The sequence below is a fragment of the Catharus ustulatus genome, chromosome 13 (assembly GCF_009819885.2).
Source record: "Catharus ustulatus isolate bCatUst1 chromosome 13, bCatUst1.pri.v2, whole genome shotgun sequence".
Classification (NCBI taxonomy): domain Eukaryota; kingdom Metazoa; phylum Chordata; class Aves; order Passeriformes; family Turdidae; genus Catharus; species Catharus ustulatus.
In genome coordinates this window covers 182,229-207,903 of record NC_046233.1, presented here as the reverse complement: position 1 = coordinate 207,903, position 25,675 = coordinate 182,229, and the positions used below count along the sequence as shown (strand labels likewise).

Below are 25,675 nucleotides of genomic sequence, written 5' to 3'. Positions count from 1 at the left end.
AAGATGCGTTCAAGGGATGACAAACACTCGGCAGGGTCAGGCAACAGAGCACCTGCCCAGAAATGCACAGAGATCACTGAATTAGGTAAATACTGAAATCACTATGCTGCTTTCAGTATTCTTGCAAAAGCTAAGAATCTTCATTGAGAAGCCCATTTAGAGACAGCGCGCAATGCAGCATCTCCTCAACACACGGTGGAAAGTTCTTCAGGCTACCCTGACCTGGCCTAGAGAGCACAGAATATGATATCCAGCTCTCAAGAGGTGATGCAGCAGCCTGATGTTAGGTGTGCCAAGGTGCAAAGCATGCAGATCTATCACCCTGCAATGCAGAACATCTGTAAAGCCCCAGGCTTTCCTGCTGCCCCATAGGATCGCAGTCTGTACCTTTGCAACTCAGCAACAGGCATTTTTCCTGAGAGCCACCTGTGTGTCACTTCTATCATGAAGACTGATGAATGCAATAAGACAAAGTACACATATAGAAGATACTATTTTCCTTTGGGAAAATCTGTGAGTTAATGAAATAAATGCATTAGACACACGTGTTTCAAAGACAACAGGAATAATATTCAACCTCTCAACCATGTCTTCTGCAGACTGTAACAGATCCCAGGTAAACCATCAGCTACAGCAGAAAAACCAGTTTGGATCTCAGATTTCTTTTTTCCTCTGGAAACACTGGAGCACAGGGCATGAGAGAGCTAACTGCAACAATTCAAAGAGAAATAGCTTCTATTTTGTGTTGCAGATCAGAGTATCAAAGACCTTACTGTCTCTCTTCAGTATTTAATAAATGAGGGAGGAGGAGAAGATACAGTTTACTGTTAACTCAGACTGGAAAAGGGCAGTGATGAGCTACACAGCTTAATGAAATGGAAAAAAAATACTTAATCATTTCTGAAGGTCACTGGGTCTATGGGAGGCAGCACACTTACTCTCTTTGTACCTGGAGAAGAATATGGTTCTGCAGTTTGTTTTCTAATTCCTGAAAATACATTTTGCACAGCTAAAAACAGCAAAACAAGAGGTCACATAAAAAAGCTACCAATGCAAATACTTCTCTCTGACACAGGGCTGCATCTGCTGTGTCTGCGTCTCCCACCTCTTTCATCACTCACTGTATCATACAAAGCAAACCCCAAAACAACAAAACCAGAAAATCCCAAAAAACAGCACCACATTTGATCTTGTTTATGGATTGCAACACTCACTCAGGAGCCTTTTTGCACTTCCCAGCTTCAAAAACAAATAAAAGCTATATTAAACAAATCAACCACTGAAATTCAACTGCAGTGCCCAGAGGAAAAACGCAGTGCTTCCGAGGCTGATGCACAAAATGAGCTCAAGTTCTACCGGAGATTCAAATAAAACAGCCAAACATGACAGCTTCAACTGCCCCCCCACAGCCTCCTCACCTTTGTGGGCTCGCAGAAGTCCCTCTCGCAGCACACGCAGGTACAGCAGCACCACATAAACATCACGGAGCAGCCATGGGCGGCCGCAGCGCCGGGCAGTGCCCGGGCAGAGCCGCGGCCATCGGCCGGACCGAGCGCTGCCCGAGCGCCGCTGCCGGAGCATGGCTGAGTGCCGGGCCAGCCCGAGCACCGCTCCGAGCTGGGCAGCTCTGCTCCGGGAGCAGGGCAGGACACGGCATTTAAAGCTGCAGGGCTGCCCAGGCGTGTGCAATGCCTCACGCTATTTTTAAAACTGTACCTTCGAAACAGAAAAATAGCTCAGGATTACAGACAACCAAATCAGAAGCAGATCAACAGAGTCTAAGTGACACAGTTGTTCCTCAACAACACAACATAACAGACCTACGAGCAAAGGCCAAGCAGAACGGACACTGGAGATTTCAAGATGCACAGCAGGACATAAATCCACCTATAAACTACAGGCTCTTATTACAGCAGTGCTGAAACACTGCTATTTAATATTCACGCAATAAAATTTTCCGAATATTAGCGAGATCTGGAGGGCTGAAGTTCTAATTAGAAACACAACAGAGCCAGCACAGCACTGTTACCACAGTCGACTCTAGGGCGAAAAGGAACCTCAGCACCTCCTATCCCCTACCCTCAACTTCTTTGTCAAAAAAATGTATTTTACCATCATACTTTGAAAGAGGTAAAGCAAAGGCTCATCACCCTGTCTGACAGCTCTGACCCACAGCACTTTACGCCATCCAGCCCCACTCCTTTGGACTCATTTGTAAGAAGCCACCCTCATCCCCATGGCTACTTCTCCCCTTGCTCTTCTTTGTCTCACTGATATTTCATTTATAGCAAATATTATCACTCACCCAGGACACAGACAAGATGATGCAAAGACAAGCCATACATAATCTAAGCTGGGGATCTTCAGAGCCATTGTAATTTAGAGTATGCAAGGTGCTCCCAAGGCTGAAATACCAGGAACCATCAAACCTGACAGAAATGGAGTGGCCTTTTAGGAGTTCCCCACTGCATGAATCCTGCATCATGTCTGCCACCAGCATTAATACAAGGACTGAACTTTCCCATTTTAATTTACATCTGTCCCTTTGAGGCAATGACTCTTGGAGGCTCTGACAGATACCACAGTGCTAGGGTTTGGTAGGTTTGTGGTTTTTTTCTTAAATAATTTTCTTCACTTGCAGTAATGCACAGGTAATATGAAAAAAATCTGCATGGAAATGTTAATTCATAGAATAAAAACTTCAGGAATGTAACAGAGGAGAAACTACTGACTAACTCAAATCACAGGTAATGTGGAAAAAATATTCCTATGTGCAAAATTCAGTTTTCATTAGGAAAAAAGAAAAAAGGAATTAAAACCCAAAAACATGTTCTGTAAGAACCAAAATTAGAGGACGAACAGCTGAAAATCCATTTTCTCAAATTACATTGGTATGTCAGGTGGCATTTCTGAAAAAGCATTATGATGAAATGGCAAGTGCATTGTACAGGCCATTTAGAACAAACAGGAACTGAGAATGAAATCACTCCACAGAGCAGGAGAAATAACATCTGATTCATGAAGGAGACAAGCCATGTTAGGGTGGAGATGTTAAAAGATACAGCCCTAGAAGCTTTTTTGTGGTAATTTCTGTGATGTCAGAGAACAGGACATGACGGACAATGGATGAGGGAAAAGGCAAGAGGAAGGTGGATCTCAGAAGAGTCCGTGGTGCAATTCTGCGCCTGGCTCACCTGCAGTCCCCATCCCCATCACTGACAGGTGCCTGCTGCACCTGGGCCCTGCAGTGGGAACGGAGGGAGCAGCTACCAGCCCTGCTCTCGTGCTGTGCCACAGCACTGGCTGCCTCAGAGCCACTCCTGGCAGCGACTCTGAGCCTTGGCAAGGGCCCAGGAAGCAGCACTGTGGCAACCAAGGCCAGGATGTGCAAAGAACACCAACAAAAATGAAACTACCAGAACTGACCATAATACCATGGATTCCAAACAGCAACACACTACAGTGAAAATTACTGCAAACCCCAGAAACTATAGGAAATCAAATTCAACTGACATCTACATTACTATTTCTCTCTGGCCATTTTCAGGGTGAAATGGTAAAAGGGTCTCTAAAAATTTATCAACATATGAGAGTATTAGGTATTGATATTCTCTGACTGTGAGTGCATTAACAAACACATTCAAGCTGTAAAAAAGGCTCTCAAACAGAAACATTCGTAATAGCTGCTGACCTGCACCAAATGAGGATCCCAGCCCACCCCTGCCCCACCTGTGTGATCACCCACCCATCCAGGGTGGGCAGCAGAGCACCGAACAAACTGCACAACGCTGCAGAGGGCGCCTGGCTCCATCCACTGCGCCCAGAGCGCCAGGAGGCAACAACCTGAGCCTACCAAGAGGCATCCACCCTGCTGCAAGAATCTAGTGAGAAATCTCTACTAAAAAAACCACTGTCCAGGCTAAATGCAGAAACTGAATAATATCTATTCTTGTACAAGTTCAGAGCACACACACTGGACTTTGAATCACAATCTAACACAACTGCAAGAAATTTAGTGGGGGGAAAAAGGTCTCTTTTTCAAGGAGCTTTTTCAAATTCGTATGGCAGATTTCCCTCTCAGAAAGCAGTATTTATACTGAGAAACCTCCAAAAGCCCAAGACATTTTTTCTGTTAACTAGAAGATCTGACTTAATAGGGGTGAGAGGGAAGGACAGTGAAATTGCTTGTGCAGAAAGAATGCCATTAGATTTATTTAGGAAGTAGCTGATGTTGGGTACAACCCAGTGTAATTTACATTACTTTTACTACTATTCAGACAGACCATTTCACCATATAAAGCAATAAATAAATCCAAGAAAATCCATGAAAATATGCTACAGAGTAATAAAACCAAACCTAACCTACCAGGCTGAATTTCACCACCATTAAGAGGACATAAAAAGAACATCAACAGCCATTCTTCCATGCAAACAAAACTCAAACAGCTCTAGCATGTTGCAATCCAGCAGCAAGTCTGTGCAGGTCTCACTGCTGCAGGAACTCCAGCAGCATTGCCACCCTCAGCTCCCTTCTGTGACAACCCAACACAGCAGGAGACAGTGGCCATTGCAGCTGGAGCCTCAGCTAAGTGGAGGAACACAGACATGCCAAGTGCCTCAGCCAAGAGCCGAGTCTCCTAACTTGAGCCAGCACTGACAAGGGCAGGGAAGGGAAGGGGTACTCAGCACCCTTCTCTGCTATGAGTGTTCTCAGTACGGGGATGCAGCCAGGGGCAGCTTGTAGCTTGTTTACATGCTAGAGTATTTCTTTTCTGAAGTTACTCAGTAAAACTGAAAAGAAGACTAATTGAGGGGTGGGTGCAAATGAGCTCTGATGGAGCTTAAAAACTTACGGAGATTAGATACTCATATGACCTCTGGATCCAGGACCTCTTAAAACCAAAAGGTTTTGAGAAAAAACAGAGCAGGGGCTAAATCCATTTACAAGGAAAAAACAGAATGCTGCCAAACATTAGGTAATGCAAAACATTAAGTGAGAGAGCGAGAAACTAGCAGAAAATTCAAGTTCCTTTATTGACTAGAATGTTGTAGAGCCAGTGACTTAATACCCCAATGGCACTCCTGGATCAATAACCTCAGTGATATCAGGCCTCTTGCACAAGGCTTCCTGCTTAATTCTGTGGTGATTAGTAAGTTCCTGCACAGTTGCAAGACCCCAGTCACAGATCCCTGGTCTTGATCCATACTATTCCCCAAACTGAAACCCATCAGACTGCTCCCACACTTACTGCCCAGGACAAGGACTGAAGAAGCCACCTGAAAATTCTGCTGGCATATACAAATGATGAACCTGTGTGTGATTATAAGTGCTGCAATAGCCTAATTGTATGAGGTACCATTTGGGCCAGAAGCACTTTAAGCTAATACATTATTTAACATTCATCTTCTAATTTAAGATCCTAGACTTCAAAGTCATTGCACAGAGCTGGAGTTCCCCTCCTCTGTACACACCCATTGGAATAAAGCCAGTTTTGACTATATTTGTCTTTTGCAGATTATCCCTCAGAGGTTGCTCTGCACAGGACTTGCTTTTTTTCACTAGTCACAGATTCTTGCCCCAGTTTAAATCACCAGAAGACAAAACAGCCTTCCCTTTCTCCACACTCGTTTCCAGAAGTACTCAAAATGTTTCCATTAGCAATTAACCGGATGGGGAGGGTGGGGAATGAGAGAGAAAAAGGTTAATTCATAAATCCTGCATCCCACAGCACTGATGTAAAGAGTGGCCATACTGATGGGACAGTTCAGCACAAAGCCACCACTGTGAGTCTGAAGGAAAGACCACGGCAGGCTGAGGCGATGCAGCTCAGGACACCAGCAGGGCAGCCCACAGCCAGAGCAGCTATTACTCAGCAGATGCCCCAGGGACCATGTTGGACAGGGAATGGTTGCATGGATGGGCAGGTCACCCTCCAGGAGGTATCAACACCAAGGACATTTTCCAAGGAGCATTCTTGTGATCACTGCTGCATCAAGTCAACTCACCCATAGCAACAATGAAAGAAATTCAGCTGCTGCCTGCCAGATTGCTACTAGACCAGATCTGCATACATGGTTAAATGATGTCTAGTTAGAAATTGATTTCTCAGTATTTATAACCTAGTCTCTCCCTAGGAGAGACTAAACTGTTTGTCTATTCCAGCTACTCGTGTGATGATCCAAAGCCTCATTTTAATCTGTTAGTAGTGATTAAGCTCCACTTCCAAACACAGAATGGAACTTTTAAGAATTACATCCAAAGGACATGTAAAATTGCACTAAATTCTGGTTCTGTCTCCTTTTGTTTCCATTTCTCCAGGTACAGGAAAAACTGATGGGTCCAAGATAATTGCCTACAACTCAGTCTAGCGTCAGCAGATGAGGGCTCACCAATGGTTGCTGCCTCATGATCACTGGGCTCCTTTTCCAGCCACAAGGGAAAGCAAGGGGAAAACAAAGTTAAACTTCAGCAGACCTGAGACCTTCAAACACTTTTAGTCTTGTTTTTTTAATAAGCAATGAATTGGTTAATCTGTTAGAAATCTGCATATAAAACGTAATCTTCCTCCTTCACGATACATAAAATTAAAGACACTTAGCACACTATCCAACATGGCTCTGGCTCAGCAGAAACCACAACCAGGGCAAAATGCCCAGTCTGCATAAAGGATCAAATTTATCAACAAAGCAACCTAAAAACTGCAGAGTGATGAAACGGAACATTTCCAAGAAAACTTGGTTTGCCATTTTGCCATATTGCTGGCATGAACATCACCACAGTGTTCGATACGTAAGTCTAACTGATACACAATACACACATTCCCCCAAAAAAGCATTTCTTTCAGTCTTACTGCTCTGTTTTCTCCAATGAAAACTTGGGAAGGTACACAGCTGTGGTTGAAATGGCTTTAATTTTCTTCAAACAGAATTTAACTTGCCAGTTTTCAGTTTTGCTGCACATCTGTAAATCAAATTGATTACTTCTAGTTTTCATGTAAAGCTTTTTGAGCTACCAAACTATACCTTCTCACATTTTCATCTTATTAACATACTAGGGAAAAAAAAAATCACAAAAAAACAACCAAAGTTTAAACCACAAAAAAACATCTTCTCACTCTTCAGCAACTGTCTTGGTGGTTGAGTTTTGCCATTCAGTGACTGAACTTCATTAAAGTGTCAACACAGACCCACAGTGACACACGGAGCTGCTGTGTGTCAATCGCCGTAGCTGCAAATGTGAGTCATGCTGGGCACCGCGTGCGAGGATGGATCTAAGATTTAAGGTTTTGTTTCTGCCTTGCAATGAGCCCGAAGTGCTCAGCTAGCACAGGACATGACAGGTTACTGTAGTTTAGCTGAGATTAGCTTGTTTGTTAATTCAGTAATATACCTGAGGCCTTATGTTCACTAAGGTGGTTTGGAATCATTGAATTTGACAGCTTTCCTCTCAGCATAAAAGTGAAACCTCTTCCCTTTAACCCGTATTTCCTTCAACTGCTGGAATATGAAGAGCAGAAAATCTGATCCTTCTGGCTTTGTTGGAGAGGTAATGAAGACCCAGATACCTGCAGCTAAGATGACAACATAATAAAGGTGAATTTTTAAAACCAAAGTATAAGTCCTTGAAACAGAGTAAGTACCATAAATGACCTGAAACCAGATTGACTAAAAATGTTTTTTGCTTTTAAATAGATCAGTCAACACGTATCCAGGCATCTTAGCCTGACACTGATAATGTCTCCTATAAAAATATAAGAACCCTTCCTTGTAAAGCAGCAAAAAATCCAAAAATCTTATGGTTTTTCTTCTACTCCCAGCTCACCTCTGAATTCTGCCAGTGGCTCTACACACTGGGCTGGCTGCTTTGCAGAGCTCCACAAAAGGGTCCCAAATAAAAATAAAATAGTTTGAATGCTTTTAGTATTTTCACATTTCTTTGTCCCAACAATGCAGCTCTGTCCTCTGGGAAGGAGTGTGCTCAGGCCGAATACAGAGTGTTGTTTTCCCCATGCCATCCCCACGGAGCAGCCCTGGTGCTGGCCGGGGACACGGCAGGGACACCCGCAGCACACAGCCTGCTGCTAAAGAGGTCTTAAACACTGCTAAAACTTATATCAGCCATGTTTCTTCTGCTGTTCATATTCCCTGTTGTTCATTGAACCCATACAGGGCACTTTTTGACAAATTCTCCACATTCTGTGCTGTGTGGGACAAATTCCAGAAGACTTTGCAGAGGATTCCTATGAGGAACCCAGACCTCAAAGCTCCTTGGAAGAAATCACCACAACTGGACCATATTCCCAAAAGACACAGACTTCTGGTATTACAAACCTTTTCTAATCACTAAACCATTAAACCACAGATTCCTTGCATTCATGGGGAGTCTCCCAATGCACAATTTTTACTGCCACATCCAGAACAAATCAAGTATTTCAAACAAAACCAGCATCTCAGCAGCATAAGTGGGTTTCCTTATTTTAAGGCTGAGCACAAGCTGGGCTACAAACACTGCTTGCTGTGGAGCAACAGCAGCAGAAGAAACTGAAATTACTCTGATGAGAGGATGGACAGGAGATACTTGATTTCATTCCCTCGGTGTCACAACACACAGTGGCTTGCCGACTGATTTCTTAAAAGCAAATTCCAGCAGCATCAGCAACAGCAAACAGACATGCAGAGCCTGGGTGTTCAGTGGTGACCCAGGGCTTTGCCCAGCAAACCAGTTACATCCACAACCCCAGCTGACATCCAAGAAAGCAGAAACCCCCTGGACGTACAGTTCCAGAGGCAGGCAGTGAGTTCTCCATGCTGAGTGTGCGGTGAGGGCAGCACGCAATGTGAACCCCAGTGCCCCTCCACTGGCCAAACACGCTGTACCACAGCACTGTGCTGGCAGAGCCCAGCCCCGCCGGGTTGAGCTCTGCCTGCACAAAGCAGGACCTTGTAACACGACGCTGTAGTGCCCTGGGTGTCTTGGCAGGAGCCCCAAATGCGCGTTTGAAAAAGCAACTGCAACCCTGAACAAGCGAGGCATGAATGCGCTGCAAGCAGAGCCACCGAGGCTGCTAAAAATACTTCATCCCTGACCCTGTCAGGAACACATCTCAAGTGAAAGTGTAGTTTTCTGAAGAATAATAAAACCTAAAAGCAAAATAGCTCTGCTGGCAGCCATCTTGGAAGTTTATTTTAAAAACCAAGTAAAACCCCAACATACTCTTGAACAGGAAAACACTTCACATTTTATTTCTAGGGGAATACTCCTAAGTTGAAGGACATACTTTACACCTCTTACAGAGCTCTGGGCCACGGTGCAACTCTTCCTCTGCAACCTGTCAGAGGAGATTGTTGAGGTTGCTGTTACAGGGTAAGGAGCCAAATGCAGACAAATCCAACCCATGCCCTGTTGAAGGGGGCACAGACACCTTGTGCAGTCCCATGTGAGACAGATGAATACCTGTCACCTGGTTAATATCCTGCAGTGTGTGCCCTGTACCAGCCAGAAACCAGAGAAAAACAGAAGCTGTCAAACTGAAAACTTCTAAAACCCACAGTGTACCTGCTCCACCCCTCCAGCAGGACAGACACCAGGCTCTCCCAGGGAGCAGGAGGAAACCACATGCAGAGCCACAAAGCACAAGGATGCTGAATAGATCCCAAGCAAGATCCAGGGAAAACACTTGAAGATGAGGCTTATACTTCATACCTAGAGCAAACACAGCAAACAGACCCTGTATGTTTTGAAAACCACTGGGTGGTGGTCTAGACAATGTATTCTTCTGGGGAAGAAGTGAGAGAATGTCCTCTCACAGAGTACTGCCTCGCAGGTAAACAGCTGTGTTCACCATCTATTCATAACAGATATGTTATGTAGCCTCAAAAAAAAAAAAGTTAAAGAGATGTGAATTTATTCACTAAGCATGTTTTCACACAGGTTATGTTCTGCTAATTACTAATCAGCCTGGCTGGTTCTACCATGGTCATTCAAGAAATGCAGAGATGAAATCCAAGTCTAAGAGACTGCATTCCCCTCACGGTTCCTAGGTCACAAACACGGACAAGCTACATGAGTATATGTTGATGCTGTTTCAGGGGAGGTCTGCTCTGTCACATGCCGTCCCAAGGGTGGCCCACCAGGATGCACCCCTCAACACCAACCTACCACTCCCACCGCCGAGCCCGACATCTACCCAGCAGCCCTGCTAAATAGCAACATCTGCAAAGGCATTCTTTAAAGACAGGACAATGAAAAATGCGAGAACTGAAGAAATACTTAAACTGGTAGCAACAAGAGACAATTTTAAAAAGGACAAATCTTATACTTCTCCTTCTGCCCTTCCCCAGTGCCAAAACATGAGCTTGGTTTTCTGACTTAATTGCTACCTCTCTTGGGCTTACAGTTTGGGGAAATAAATGCACTTCCAGTTAAGGTAGTGAGCATACCTTTTATTCTGAAGCAGTCCCTATCAGCTGATCAGTAACTATTACCAGTTTTTAAAGGAAACCTTGTCCTATTTTCTTGCTCACTAAGAGTTCAGGTAGTTCCAGGATTCACATGCTCTAAATCCATACCTGGAGTATGAACCTTTGCAGAAGTCACCACAGCAGATACCTTGCTAATAACCTTACAATGCACCAGAATTATCATATTATTTCTTCCCTTCACACTGGTTTAAGCTTTTATTCTGCTGAATATTTGGAAGGCAAGTCCTTTCTTGTGACCACCACTTTTTTTTTTTTTCTTCACTAAAATTTAAAATTTTCACCTCAATCTAGGTTAACTCAAAGAATGTTCTAAAAATATTGGTAAAAATTGTTTCAGGAGGCTCTGGTCTAACTCAGGTCTAACTAGGCTTTACTGTAATAATGCATTGATCCCAAGACATATTCATTCATTTAGTCTCAACTCATCACACAGGCTCTGCCTAGTATTTGGTCTTGATGACCACTCAGATAGACAGTAAGGGTCACAATGAGACCTCAGATTGGGTCAGCTTCCCAAATCACCATTAAACAGCATTCACAGCTGCAGAGTCCTACCAGACCACCACCAGCCTGGCTGGGACACCAGTCAAAACTGCCCACCAGGGCAGCACACTGCCAAAACTCCACCAGCACCAACAACAGCTCCCTGTGCAAACAAACGCTCTCTGCACGGGCTGCTCCAAAAAGGCTTTGTGGCTGCCTGGCAGTGCTATGGACATAACCCAAACTAACAAACATACAAGAGAGGGGCAACAGTGAAATTTGTTGCTATGGCAATTAGCTTCCATTCCTTCTAATCAATATCTTAGAAACAAACGGCCTTGGCCCACGGCTGTTCCTTCTCCCCAGGCAGCACCTGTCCTGCTCACAGCTGCTGCCAGAGCCATTCCCTGACCTTTCAGCAACATCACCCAAGAGAAGGGAACAGCTCCAGTAGAGCATGTTTCACTAACCCAGCTCACGGGAACTAGAGTTTGGCAGCTAAAGAGTACAGCTGGAGTTACACAAATCCCACCGAAAGCACCATGTCTCTCTTCCAGCTGTGCAATCCTTGTCATTGCTCTCACAGAGGGAATCACGCACAAACACAGCAGGGACAAACAGGCAGCACTCGCTGTCCTGCCTTCTCCGTCCTGACTGTCCCACAACTCTCCCCATCCCAAAATCTGGCCTCAAAGTAGGCAATAAAGCTTTTCCAAAAGTACCAAGTTGCTTTCTGCTTCCTGGACAACTGTCATTGGTTAGCTGAAAACAGCTGTTGTAAGACAACAAAGAGTAGCCATAGAGGACAACACAAACCTCAACCAGAAGACAGTCCAGAGCAGGACATGAAAATACTGCCTCATAAGCAACTCAGCCAAATAATTGCTAAAAAGCGTCTCAAGTTGTTAAAAATAGAACCAATTTCTGCGATGGCAGATGGAGTTTCAGTCAAAATATCCACTGAGCCACTTGAATAATTAAGTGTTCCTTCTCCATGGCTTTAACAAAGTAGCTAAAGCAATTTACTACCCTTTCTAAAAAAATGCAATGGAAATACTGTTTGATAATTTTTCTGCAAAGAATTGAACAACAATAAGGTTTACAGCACTGAGCAGTAAACTTCTAGCTGAAATGCTGCCAAGTCATCAACACCATTCTCTATGTACAGAGAATTTAATCTCTAAGGTAATTACCTCCTGGAACAGAAAAGTCATTTAATCTAGAAATCAGGTTTACTTAGGAGAAAGCAGAAAGAACTCTTGACCAGGGATTCTCAGCAACCAGACAGAGAGCAGCTGATGTACAGTGAGGTTTTTAAAAAGTATATGTACAGTTTTTTAACAGCTGCATGTGAAATGCAGTCTTCACGACAATAAAAACATTATTGTCCAAACCGCTTGAATTTCACAGAGTCAAGTTTTTCTTTTCAACTCTTCTCAGCATTTCACAGAATCACAGAACGGTTTGGGTTGAACTGGATCTTAAAGACCATCTAGTTCCAACCTCCTGCCAGGGGCAGCTTCTCTGGGCAACATGTGCCAGGTCCCTGCCACACTCTCAGCCAAGAATTTCCTCCCCATCTCCCACCTAACCCTGTCCTCTGTTAGTGTGTAGTCATTCCCCTTTGTCCTGTCACTTCATTTCCTTGTCCAAAGGCCCTCTCCAGCTCTCTTGGAGCCCTTTTAGGCACTGGAAGGCTGCCCTTTAACTAATCTCAATAGTCTTTAACACTTTTTTTCTCTAAACTTGGAAGTTGAATATTGTCAGATTTTCCTTTACCTTGCTAAAGCTATTAATTCTTTAAGTTAAAAAAAATACAAGGACATATTCCAGAACGAAGAATTAACAAAAACATTTTGTAACAAACACTGTAAATGGAAACCTGGCCATGCTGGGCCAGAACATGAGCAGGTAAGAGGAGGATGATCACTGAGCCATGTCCAAGCGTACTAAAAATTTTCCACGAGATGAACTGTGACAAGAATTCAGGCACAATATCTAGAAACTACAGAGCAGCCTGAGCAGTCAGGCTGAGTGCACTGCAGCATGTGTGTTTGCTAACACTGTAAAGCCCTGGCACTGCAGAGCTGCACAAACTCCATCAAGTGCTCATTCCACACCACATCAGTCAGGGCTTCTCAGGTTCTGCACAGAGTAGCAGACAAGCAGCTCAGCTGGCACTCGGGTCTCCCTTCTCCCCAGCTTCCCCTAGGCTCACTAAGCAGCCCCACCAGCAGGAGAAGCATCATCCTCCCAAACCCTAGCAGCCAGGGTCCATGGGAACGAGCCTGGTACAGGCAGGAGAAGACAAGCCCCTTGGCATCTGCTGGAGCATGCAGTCCCTGGTAACCCAACCTCGTCCAGCTATCAGCATGAACCTGGCCACAGCCCCATGAGCACTTCTGCAGCACAAACTGGCAGGGTGCACCCCAGAAACCCACACAGACACAGGGCAACAGCAGTAAAGCAGCACACACAGATTGCACGGTACCTAGTGCAGGCACTTTCTTAGTTAAAAGCAGAACAGGATTAAAGTTTATCCCTTCCATTACCCTGTTTCCACCAACATATACATATAACCTGGATTCTGAAAGGATACAATTTCAATATTTATGAACGGTTAAACAATAAACATTTGGCTGACTAAATTCCAGCAGCTCTCCAGTGACACCTGCAGCAAGGTCCACTCTCTGCCTTTCTGAGCAGCAGTAGCAAGTTTCATATTTCCCAAATTTTATCAATATTAGGATAACACGAAACCTAGCACAGTCCTGACTATCAAATATCTAACAAAATAGGCTCGTGTACAAGGATTCTCTTTGAATCTTTATAGTTCTCCTGCCTCTGTCAGTGCAGAGGGATGCTAACCCCACTGGCATAGTCTGTCAGTGAAGTTCTAAAGTTGACCTACTGTCCCTCACAGCTGTCCACAGTTTTTCACACACAATGAATGAAGGCATTCTCATGGTATTTTACATAGGAAAACTCTCGAAGACTACGTATAAATTAAGTAGTTAGTAAAGAACTAGAAAAGATCAACATACCTCAATGGTTTTGAGAACATTCGTAACAGAAGAACAAGTGCCCCTCCAAACCAGATGCCACCGACAACCACACTCTCTGCATGAGAAGGATTTCCCTTTAAAGCACATGTTTATAATTTGTTCAGCGTGAAAAACAGCTGAACGACAGCTGATGAGTTCTGAAACCAAAAACCTGCAGCAGCCAGTTTTCTGGTTTTGCTAGCCAGCCACATCACAGGCATTTGCTTGGAGAAACCTGCACCACTGAGGCTACAGGGCTCTGTGGTGCCCACGTCCTGCCAAGTATTCCATGCAGCATTGTAGGGGAACACTATCCAGGGTCTCTTCATCTGGGTCTGGAAATACAGGAGATTCAGCCACACTACGTGCACTGTGACTGAACTGTAGTGGCCATGGAAAACTCCCTGCCAGGTAGTCTGCAACCCAGTTATTTAAATCTACAACAGCACAATGACTTCTTTGCAGAGTCTTTAGCTTTTTTACTCTCTGCTGGCATGAAAAGCAGTATTTTCTTCTTCTTCTTCACTTTTCACACAAGCTAGTAAAATCCTATATTCTTTTTGGCGGGCAGAAAAGAAACTTTAGTCCCACTGCAATACAGCAGTTCCACATACTGATGACCTTTGGGCACCAGTTCTGCATCAATACTGCACACGCTTTGCAGTTCAGGCTCCACTGAAACACCCTATCAGCCTCCCTATCAACACGAAACTCTTCATTTCCTCTGCCCCTGTTGCCAGTGTCAGTAGGTTGAAATAATTTATTTCTGATGATAGAAATGTTTCTTTCCCCTGTAAGTTTTTGTTCACTATCAACAGGACCCTGGGAGCTCTCACACCACAGTGTAGGCAGTGGGTGTCAGCGCACTCCCGAGGCAGACATGCCTAAACAAGCACAAACTGTGCCAGCACAAAGGCTATTCTGTGCTAACTGAAGCACTTCTTCAAATTTCCTGTTCTGTGGGAGAAGTTAGTGATTCTAGAATGGAGACTCCTACAAGTTACAGACTTTCCAAACATGACTTCAGTGTTCACAGGCTTCCAAGAGCTAAGTAAGACCACAAAATGTGCAGATAAAATAGTGAAAATATTTTTCTACAGTTGAACATTTGCCAAGGGCACTCCAGGAAAAAAACTCAACAAAAAGCCTCTTGTACCAAAACTTCAGTTTGCATTCTGGTGATCTTGGATTCCATTCTTGCTAGAGTGTGTGCTCTTTGAATGCCCTATCACAAACCTCAAACAACAGCACTTATAATATCTGCTGAAATATTTTATTACTCATATTTCAAATCAAAACACAATTTTCTATTTCACGCATACTAAAACCTTCACAGCAAATCTTTAAGCCTTCCTTAGCAATTCTTCCTGTCTATTTTAAATTGTATCAAAGTTGAGAACTCAAGAAAGGAATGATTTCTATGGTGAACTCCCTATTCAAATACCAGTTGATCTCAGGGAGATTCAAATCATGTCTCAAGTTAGGAAAAAAAACCAAAATGAACGAACAAAACCAATAACAAAACCAACCAAACAAACACCCAATACCAAAAAACCATCTTGCTCCTTTACTTTTCCTGTCCAAAGGAGCAGGTTGCTGAAAGGTGAGCAAGTCAACCCCTTCCACCTCAGGAACACTGAGCAATTATGACTGAAAGAACAGGTGAATCCCTTCTCTGAGCAACCAAAATCCTGTGAATGAAACTTCATCATTGTCTCTGCTCAAACACAACTGTTTACAATTAACCTCTGATAAGAATTATTTGAGAGGCCATTGTCGCATTCTTTGTCACAAGAGGGAATCCCAAACTGCGTATCATGCACATGTTGAGAACTAAATCCTCTTGTGCCCATTATTTAATTTCCCCTGAACTTCCAAGGCCCTCCTCCACCATAAGGGTTTTTCTGTCCCTTCTGGAAAGGACCTAGTTTATATGTGCATCTTTATCACTGACTGTCACATCCAGAACAGAAAGACTTGCAAAACGAGAGGAAACTCTTCTCTGTCCCTAAGGAAATACCGGCTGAAGAAAAAGCCAGCTGCTTTGTCCCAAGGAATTGAGGGGAAAGGGGTAAATTCTATACAAGCCAAAAATCTCTACAAAGGTAGAGATTACTCTAAAGGTAACTAATTCAGAATAAAGATGCCAACATTTGCAATGCTTCCTTTGATCCCTGATGGAAGGAAATTTCAATTGTTATTGCCATGCAGCCAAACGTAAGCACCTATTATAAAGTATGATGATCTTCTGTAAACTGCCCTAAGCTGCAGAACTTCATTATTACAAGGAAAGATGTATTTGTGTAAGATGCATTCTCCTATAGTCTGTGTTTACAGCCTTTTACATTTTAAGTCTATTTAGCAATGAGCCATTACATGCAATTTGCCAGATCCCCAGCTGGCATGGATAGGGCTGATTCTCTGGATTATTAGTAATGCTTTCTCCACAAAGGCAAGCGTTCAAATCCTACCTCTAACATCTCTGCAGGTGTAGTTTTACAGATGCTGTTAATTACCAATGTGAAAGATGCTTCAAGTCTATTTTACTTCCCCACTGTCATGGCATTCATGGACTTGCTATATTAATACAAAACAAGCTCCTCTATTACAACTTGTTCAGTCAAAGCACCAGAAGCCCATTTTCCTTTTGTAAGATGAATGTAATATCTCCAACATTTTCCCACATGTTCCTCTGAGCAAGATGATGCGGTGGAAGCCTCCTGAGAACCCACCACACCTACAAAAGATCACAGCATCCCTAGTCATTCATTCCACACCAGCACAGCCAGCAATGCTTTGAGACCTGTTTGCACCTTGCCACCTCTCAGCTTTGTGTAGACAAGCCTTTTGCCCTGTACACCATACAAAATATCTGCAGGAACAGATTCAAACAAGTAACCTGAGAAGTAATACACTGCAATGTTCCAGTTGGCTTGTCTATAACAGGGCACTCAAACAGCCAACACGAGCAAACCTAATGCTACCTTTCCCTTAGAAGCAAACAGCAATGTCTGAATAACTGCCCTTGCACTGACTGTGAGAAGAAGTTAATCCCCTGCATGACCCAAGGGAAGGCACTCAGGGAACACCTGAGTTACGGTGAGGTGGACAGAATTGCAGCACACCACAAAGGCTTCAGTGAAAGTAAGCAACCTTCCATCAGATGCCTCCAGCAGTAAGTTGCATCACATCTATCATGAGAAAAAGGTTAAATTAAAGGTAATCCATTCAGCTACCAATGTGGTAACAAATACGTCCTTGTAGCTCAGAAGGTCCCATTAGATCCAACTACCTCACTGGCCTTGTTCAGCCATAGGTACAACAATGCCACTCCAGCTCCACAAGCAGGGCAAATTTGAAGAGACACAGGGAAACCGCTGCTCTGTTAAACATGAGAATCAGGTTGAAATGCATCAAATTTCTAAATCTTCCTCTTACTTCTAAATTTTCCCCACTATTAGGTGTGGCCAAACTACACGAGATACCAGCTCTAAGGACAGTTTTACCGAGAACCCTATGAGAGCTATTGCTTGGTAACGAACAGATACACTGTCCTGTTGTATCCGCCCCAGACCACAGCCCAAGAGATAAGAGACCTGAGGAAGCTGGGGCAACACTGCAGCAAGAAGTTTTTTCACCTGTCTCATGACAAGAAATGCAGCCTGTGCTGTCAAACAGTCACTCCATCACCTTCACACAGGCGAGCTTCTTTCAGCTCAGCTATTCCCAGGTTATTTCACAACATACTGAAGTTTCTCTCCCATAAATAAGCTCCACACACACCAGTGGCAACACAGAGACAGTTTAGATGCTGATAAATCCAGCTTGTACTTGAGAGTAAAAGAGTTTGGTCGGAAATTATTAATATTTTAATGTGCTGTTTAAATTTACCAATCACAGTTCACAAAAATTACTTTTTTTGGTTTTTTATTCCCTTAAATTGAACTTAACTACTTGGCTCATTGGAATCTTTTCCAGGAAAGGAGTACCTTTTGAAAGAGGGGATGCATGGTAACTTAGAAAAACGTCCTCAAATACAGTTCAATTTGTCTCCATTATTCTCCTTTCACAAACCCAGCTAAAACATCTGAACAAACTCAGGTTGCGTAACAGCTGGACACAGTTTTGTACCATCACCCATGCAATGGGGGATTTCTCCAAATGCAACACATCAGCAACAGCACTTCTTGAGATCTGCCAAACAGTACAAGATAGAGAGCAGTCTGAACCAAAATACTTTGAAAACACTTTGGATACTTAAGGAGAAAGGGAAAACATGAAAAACACAACAAAACAAAAGGCATGGAGACCTCCCACAGAACCAGACGACGACAAAGTGAACAAACCAAATTCGGCCACAGGAGGACATCTGTCAAACGACTCAAAAAACCCCATCAATATTTTGTCTTTAAGTCTTAATGGTAAAGGTGCAATAAATGATGACTCAATTTTTTAAGAGTTACAGACATTTAAGTTGGCAAATGAACACAGAACTTAAGCAGTAACTCACAAATAATAAACAGGGATTTGGTATATGTGAAATAAGAAGTAATACTTGCAGATTGGTCTGTGTAAGACTTTCTGGAATTCCTAATACAAACTAGTTATCAAATGCAAATGTTTAATGAATTAAGATACAGTTAAGTACTTATACAGCCCTCTCCAGAATAGTATTTTAAAACTGGATAGCCATTATGTAAATAAGAGAAAGGCATTACCCTCATTCATAGAAGGAAGATGGAGACTGGGAAAGCTGAAATTATTTGATGGAAGCCATGCAGTGCAAACAGCCCTTTGGAAAACCAGGTCTTGAAGATTAAAGCCTGGATCGTGAGGTCATATTTCTCCTTCCTGCAAGAAATCCTACTTTTTCTTTGCTCAAGTTTTACAAACACTGGTGGCAGCATTTTTCAGTTTGTAGCTCTCAAATCTGCATAGTCCCATTCTGTTTGAAGCCTACACCATTAAATATGGCTAGAAACTGCAATTTTGACCTTGCAGCTGCATAACACAGGCACACCACATAATAATGTCCAATTTCACACAAGAAGTAGACACACTCTGGGAGCAGGTGCTTCAGGTCCTAAAAAAGGATTTGCCAACTGTGAAGTCTAAGTCAGCATCCATAAAAGAACCAAGGTTTTCACACAAGAAATACTAATAAAGTTCTGTTTTATTTTTATACAGTCTGACAGTCATTGCATTTCAGCCGACAAAGGTATCAGCAAAATTATACATATTTTCTATGCTTTCCTTCCAGCAGATGAAAGGTGCTTTGTAGCACCATTTGCCTCTCTTCCACCAAGGACTTCCAACACACAGGGACTTCCCAGTCCCATCTAAAGTGTGGCAAGGAGACAGGGAGATGCAGGTCTCACCCTACATCCCAACTGAGATAAACATAATCCATTCCAATTGTTCACACAACTATGTTTTTTATTTTGGTAAACACAGGCCAAGCTCTCATTTTCTCCTTTAGCTCCCTCACTATAATAGTGCAACTTTTACAATTAAAACACAGAAGTTAAGAATATGTCAGGGCCTGACAATTGCTTAAAATAGGTTTGACAAAATCAGAGCTAATGCAGTGCAAGACACAATTGTGTCAGACAAGAGAAAAATGGAGAGAGTCAGAAAAACAAATTGAAAACAGTTCTCCTATAGTAAAAAATCAGTGCAAATGTTTTTCCAAATTACCCTGCCCACCTAGATATACAAGTATTAAAATGGAGTTATCCAAATGAGTTCATTTTAAACTATTTTGGTTGCCCTACATAAATAAAGCTTAGATACAAAGTTCATTACTAACTAGATCAAGTCTCTTTTGAGGGGAAGATTAAACTCTAGAGTGTCTGTGAAGACTTCTACTACTTGCAGATACAGCTTGACACATAACAAGGTAAGCCCTTAAAAGATGCAGTTTTAACTTTTCCCTGAAATGGCCACATCAGTTTCTTTATGATGAGGAGATACTAAAAAAAAATTGCAAATTAATTATTGCAAAGTTGTAGTTTTTCCCAAGACAGTTTGCAGGATGTGAATTCTGACCTATTTTAAGTGCTGATGACAGCATTTTAGAATTCTGATGACTACATTTTAAAACCTTTACAAATACACACATTGGGGTGGGAAGGACAGAGAACAACGTAAATTTTCACTTTAGTGAAAATTTAGCTTGCCTTTTAAGAGTCCAATACTGTAACTCCTACATCCAGAGTCAAGTCTGCTCACTGGGAATGATCTACAAACGATGTACAAACAGGGCTGTGCTGGCAGCTCTAGAACTGTTCGTCCCTGCAGTGTCCTACACAGACTCACTTTTATTCATAGATGGATTTATCCAAATGCTTTTCTAACTATACGCATTGCATTGACTCAGTGACAATCTGCAAGAGTACATGGATTAACTATTCTCTCTCTTACGACAGCTGAAACGAATTCGAACACTTTCAGTTATTAAACAGCAAAACATGTACACGGCAACTCCTTTGTTCTGAAGCCCCGCGTCGTGAGCGAGGGCTACTGAGCGTGCACAGGGCAGGGCATCCCTGCAGGTGTGCGGCTGGGACGGCTCCCAGCGCCAAGGACCTTCTGCCCAGCACAAAGCACACGTGGGAGCGCTCTCACAGGCACCTCTGGACACACCCGCTGGTCCCGCTGCCCCCTCCCGCGTACCCCGGCCCAGCCTTGAGGCTGCGCTGATCCCACAGCCGGCACCGCTGCGGAACCGCCCGCCCCGGGCCGAGCCTTTGTGTGCGAACAAAGGCGGAGGGGCTCCCGCCCGGGCGCGGCAGTGCCGGGAGCCGCGGCTCGCACCCACCTTCGAGAGCTGCCTGCGCAGGCTGAAGCGCTGCACCATGGTCCCGCGGGCCGGGCAGCGCGGGGCCCAGGGCCGGCAGCCGGCGGCGTCAGCGGGGGCTGCGCATCCTCGGCCGCCGGGGCCGGCACCGCGTCCTGGCCCAGCGCCGCCCCGGGGAGCCCGACGCCGGGCCGGGCCGGGCCGTACAGGACAGGGCGGGGCAAGGGAGGGGCAAGGGAGGGCGCGGCGCTCCCGCCTGCCGCTGCGGGGGCGGGAACAGGCACACCCGGCACAGCCCGGCACCGCCCCGGCATACAGCCCGGCACAGCCCGGCACCGCCCCGCACCGCCCCGGTATACAGCCCGGCACCGCCCCGGCATACAGCCCGGCACCACCCCGCACCGCCCCGGCATACAGCCCGGCACCGCCCCGGCATACAGCCCGGCCCCGCCCCGGCACCGCCCCGGTATACAGCCCGGCCCCGCCCCGGCACCGCCCGCCCGGCACCGCCCGCCCGGCACCGCCCCGGCACAGCCCGGCACCGCCCCGGCACCGCCCGCCCGGCCCGCCCTTGCCATCCCGGCCACCCCGGCCCGGCGCTCCCACCCAGCCCCACCGGCCGCGGCCCCGCGCAGCTCCCGCTGCCTTTGCACCCTGCGGCACGGGAATGTCAACTCTGCCCCCGGAATCAGCACAGAAGACCCTGTTACAATTACCAGAAAATAATTCAAACCAAGTATTTCTCTCTCCCCACCATAAATATACAATAAAGACGCGTGGTAAAACAGGTACACTTGCAGTTCTTCAAATGCGCGACAAGAGTGGCTTTGGGGTCCTGAAGGCGTTCTTGCTCCGCTCAGAGCACTGGTGAGTGAGTGACACAGCACAGTCTGGCGCAACAGGGAGTGCAGGGCTCCAAGCTCGCTTTGCAAAGCTCGGGGGGCTGGAGGAGCCCAGCAGCCCGGACACACACAGCGCCAGCCTGCGCTGGGCGGGTGCCGGCTCTCAGCACGTGGGACGCTGCCAGCATGTTCACACACGGAAGAGGTAAACTGAAAACCCCAAACACAATGAGGAGCTCAAAATCTCTGGAAACAAGTCCATATCTGAAGTAGTACTGTCTCAGCATTTCAGTTTTAGACTTCTTAGGATTTTATTTCAAACTCATCTTGTAACTGCCTCCTGAATGCAATAGGAAGGGCTTCCTTTTTGCACTACACTGAAATGGCCATAGCATTAATCACTCCAGTACACAGGAAAATAGTTTCTCAATAACTATCAGCAAAACTTCTGGATAAGGAACACCTCCTATGCCAGAGCCTGTCCCTGATGAGTCTTGACTCAATGTCAGGGCTGGATTATCCAGGGCTGCTCACTCTCTTCAGACCTTAGGTTCACTGGGTAGCAAGTACTGGCACAGTGGCTAAAGGGGACCTCATGGCATGCTCCAGCTATGACAAATCTGGGGCCCCAGATAGCGTGGTATGTATGGTTGTGGTGTGTACATGGCTGGGACTCAGCTGTGCACTGACTCCATACAAAATCCAATAGCAGATACTAGGTAAGTACGGTTCACTGCCATGCATGATTGCATAGTCTTGCAGAAAAAGGAAGGTGCCTTAAGCCAGAATATTAGCCCTGCTAAGGAAAATGTTTCTAGCTTATTTTTAAGTCATCAGGTGATCTGGACACTAGAGATAGAGGAAACATTTGCAGTTGGGCCATGGAAGGTTATGAGAAGGGTCAGTGTGGCTCTTTAAATAGACCTTGAAGGGAAAGTTACAAGAAGATTAAATAGAAGTGTTTATTTTATAACTGTCATCCAAAAGCAACATCAATAGATGCATTCTTCAGCACCAAAATCCCAGCTGTGAAATGAGACCAGGATTCAGTAGCATTCTGCCCAGTCAGGGGTAACTCAGGGGTACTGAATGCTGACATGTTCTGTATAGGAAAAGTATTCCTTGCCACAACTTGGACTCCTTTTCAAATTGCTCTCCTTTTTTGAAATATATAGAAAGCACATTACCCAGTTACCAGACCTCAGTTTTGTGATGACCATGGAGAGCTGACAGCACAGAAAACTAAAGGGCCTGGGACACTAGAAACACCTCCTTGTACTGGCAGAGGAGACACCAGATGCTCAGAGGATTCTGCATCTAGCAGCTGCATCTTCCTCCTCCCTGAACTGGGTCAGTACTTCTTGTTCTGCAGTTGGGCTATATTCAGAAACCTCATGCACACCGTTCAATTCCTACTGCAGAAAATCCATACTACCACCTTGAACAGCCTGTGTACCAGGAAAGCTCATGTGCCTACTGCTGCAGAGACCAACAGGACAAGTGTGTGTGAGAGGAGAGTGTGAGTGTGAGAGGGCAGGGCATCCCTGCAGGTGTGCGGCTGGGACGGCTCACAGCGCCAAGGACCTTCTGCCCAGCACAAAGCACACGTGGGAGCGCTCTCACAGGCACCTCTGGACACACCCGCTGGTCCCGCTGCCCCCTCCCGCGTACCCCGGCCCAGCCGTGAGGCTGCGCTGATCCCACAGCCGGCACCGCTGGGTCAGAACAGCCCAGTACCACCACACCTGCACCTGGCCTGAGAGATTGCATGCGAGTGTGAGAGAGTGAGCACACATGCAGTCAGTGATGCAGTGTGGGAGTCCACCACAGAACTGGAGTAAAACGCTGGAGCCTGGGCAGCCAGAACAGCCAGTTGGCCCTGCCACCTTATCTGCTGCACCCAAACCTCCCTGCTTCCACGCTGCCTGACAGCAGATACCAATGGTTCTGGGCAGCAGCCTCTCCCCCTCTGTGCCTAAGTCCTGAGGACTCCCTGGTACCTGCACTGTCCTGTACCTGGGACACACGGTGCCTCACTCCTCCACAGACACTCAGCTCTCCCTTCCCCACCAGGCTCCTGTGGCTCAGAGCCTGGGTCAGAGAGACAGATAAGGAATGGAGCCAGCTTGGCTGGGATATAATCCACATCAGACTGAGATGGGACTGCCAGATTAGCAAAATTGATGATAGCAACATTCTCCTTTGTCTCTGGAGCCAAGGCCTCACATTCAGTATTTCCAAACCGATGCTTATGATCTTCACAGTTAATTAATGACTCCTGCTCTGAACACATATACCTCTTTGCCTTAGTCCCCTGTTGCTGGGCTATCATCACATTTTCCCCCTAATGTTACCTTTCTACAGCAATTCATTCCTGTATAATAGCTTAATTGGTGAATTCTTCTGGTTTTATTCAGGAATATGATGGAGAAAAATCAAGATTTCAGTAAATTTTATTTTCAAATTTAAAATTAATTTGACATAATGAACTAGTCCCTCTGCCTGATATCCTTTCATGAGAACACAAAACACAAATAGAATTAATGTTTGCTACAAAATATCTTGTAACTAGTTTTCTTTATAAAAATGCTCAGTAAAATTATTTGTTTCAATATCCCTCTCATGGAGATCTACAGCTTTTTACTTGTATATCAAATACACAGTCTTGAAAAAATTATCTTTTAGCACCATATAAAGCTAGAAGAAATACGGATGTATGAATGTTACATCAATGCTTGACACATGTAAATGAACAGGTATCCATCTGCCTTATAAGAGGGATCTGCTGAAATAACTAAAAGGAGAGACTTTTTCATACTGCAGAAGGTTTGGAAGATTAAAATTTCATGTCTTGAAACTTACACTTTCTCAGGATCAACCCTTTCAGCTCTTATTTTATATCTATATTTCAAAATAAAACGCAGACAGACGCCTCAGTATTCTGGATTCATTACAGTGAGCCCCAGGTCTCTGCATACAGCAGGGTATGGGCTCCTGCAGGACACAGCGCTGGAGTTCTCTTTGAGTTTCTTCCCTCCCCGCGGATATCAAACTCCCCCCCCGTTATCAGACTCCGCCCCCCGCTATCAAACTCCCCCCCGTTATCAGACTCCGCCGTTCCCACGGTGCGGCTCTGGCGCTCTCCGCGCGGCGCCCCCTGCGGGCCAGAGCGCGGCACTGCGGCCCGAGTGCCCGGCAGCGGAGGGCAGGGGCAGAGCCTGCCGCACCTGGCCAGAGCAGAGCACACCTGCACCAGAGCACACCTGCACCTGGCCAGAGCACACCTGCACCAGAGCACACCTGCACCAGAGCACACCTGCACCTGGCCAGAGCACACCTGCACCAGAGCACACCTGCACCACAGCACACCTGCACCTGGCCAGAGCACATCTGCACCAGAGCACACCTGCACCAGAACACACCTGCATCTGGCCAGAGCACACCTGCACCAGAGCACACCTGCACCAGAGCACACCTGCACCTGGCCAGAGCACACCTGCACCAGAGCACACCTGCACCGCCACACCTGCACCAGAGCACACCTGCACCTGGCCAGAACACACCTGCAGCAGAACACACCTGCACCTGGCCAGAGCACACCTGCACCTGGTCAGAGCACACCTGCACCTGGCCAGAGCACACCTGCACCTGTTCCTGTCACTGACTGGGTGACATTTCACAGACCATCTCATTCCACCCTGCTGCTGTGGGCAGAGACACCTTCCCCTTGATCAGGTTGCTCCAAGCCTCATGTAACCTGACCACAAACTCTTACAGGTTTGGGGTATATCAAAGCCCTTTAAGGATCACCACAAACTCACATATTTAAAAGATGCCATGTCCCCCTAAGAAAATTCTCATCAAGTTCACAAATGAAGTTGATTGAGAGGGAAAGAGAAGGCTATGTCCCCTACTGCAGCACCTTGGCTGCTGACAGAGGCTGCAGCCACCAGCACCACAACTTCGCCTCTTGGAGTTCCCAACACTGCTCACCCAGCCCTCCAGGTCTGCTTCAGTTTAGGCAG

The 25,675-nt window shown here is 45.4% G+C and overlaps 1 protein-coding gene across 6 annotated transcripts in view; it reads right to left on the bottom strand.

The window, feature by feature from the left end:
• The window catches only part of TMCC1 (transmembrane and coiled-coil domain family 1), a 67,168-nt gene that overhangs the window by 20,954 nt on the left and 20,539 nt on the right, over positions 1–25,675 (bottom strand). The window contains exon 1 of one of the 6 annotated variants that reach the window (XM_033071377.1): positions 20,830–20,900. The exons of 3 other annotated variants lie outside the window; for them this stretch is intronic. In XM_033071377.1, the coding sequence (XP_032927268.1) occupies positions 20,830–20,868 (39 nt within the window). In that variant the 5' untranslated portion in view covers positions 20,869–20,900. Of the gene's footprint in view, positions 1–1,418; positions 1,564–8,777; positions 8,819–20,829; positions 20,901–25,675 lie in introns of those variants that run through there. 2 more of the 6 variants (XM_033071379.1, XM_033071376.1) reach the window with 2 other exon arrangements.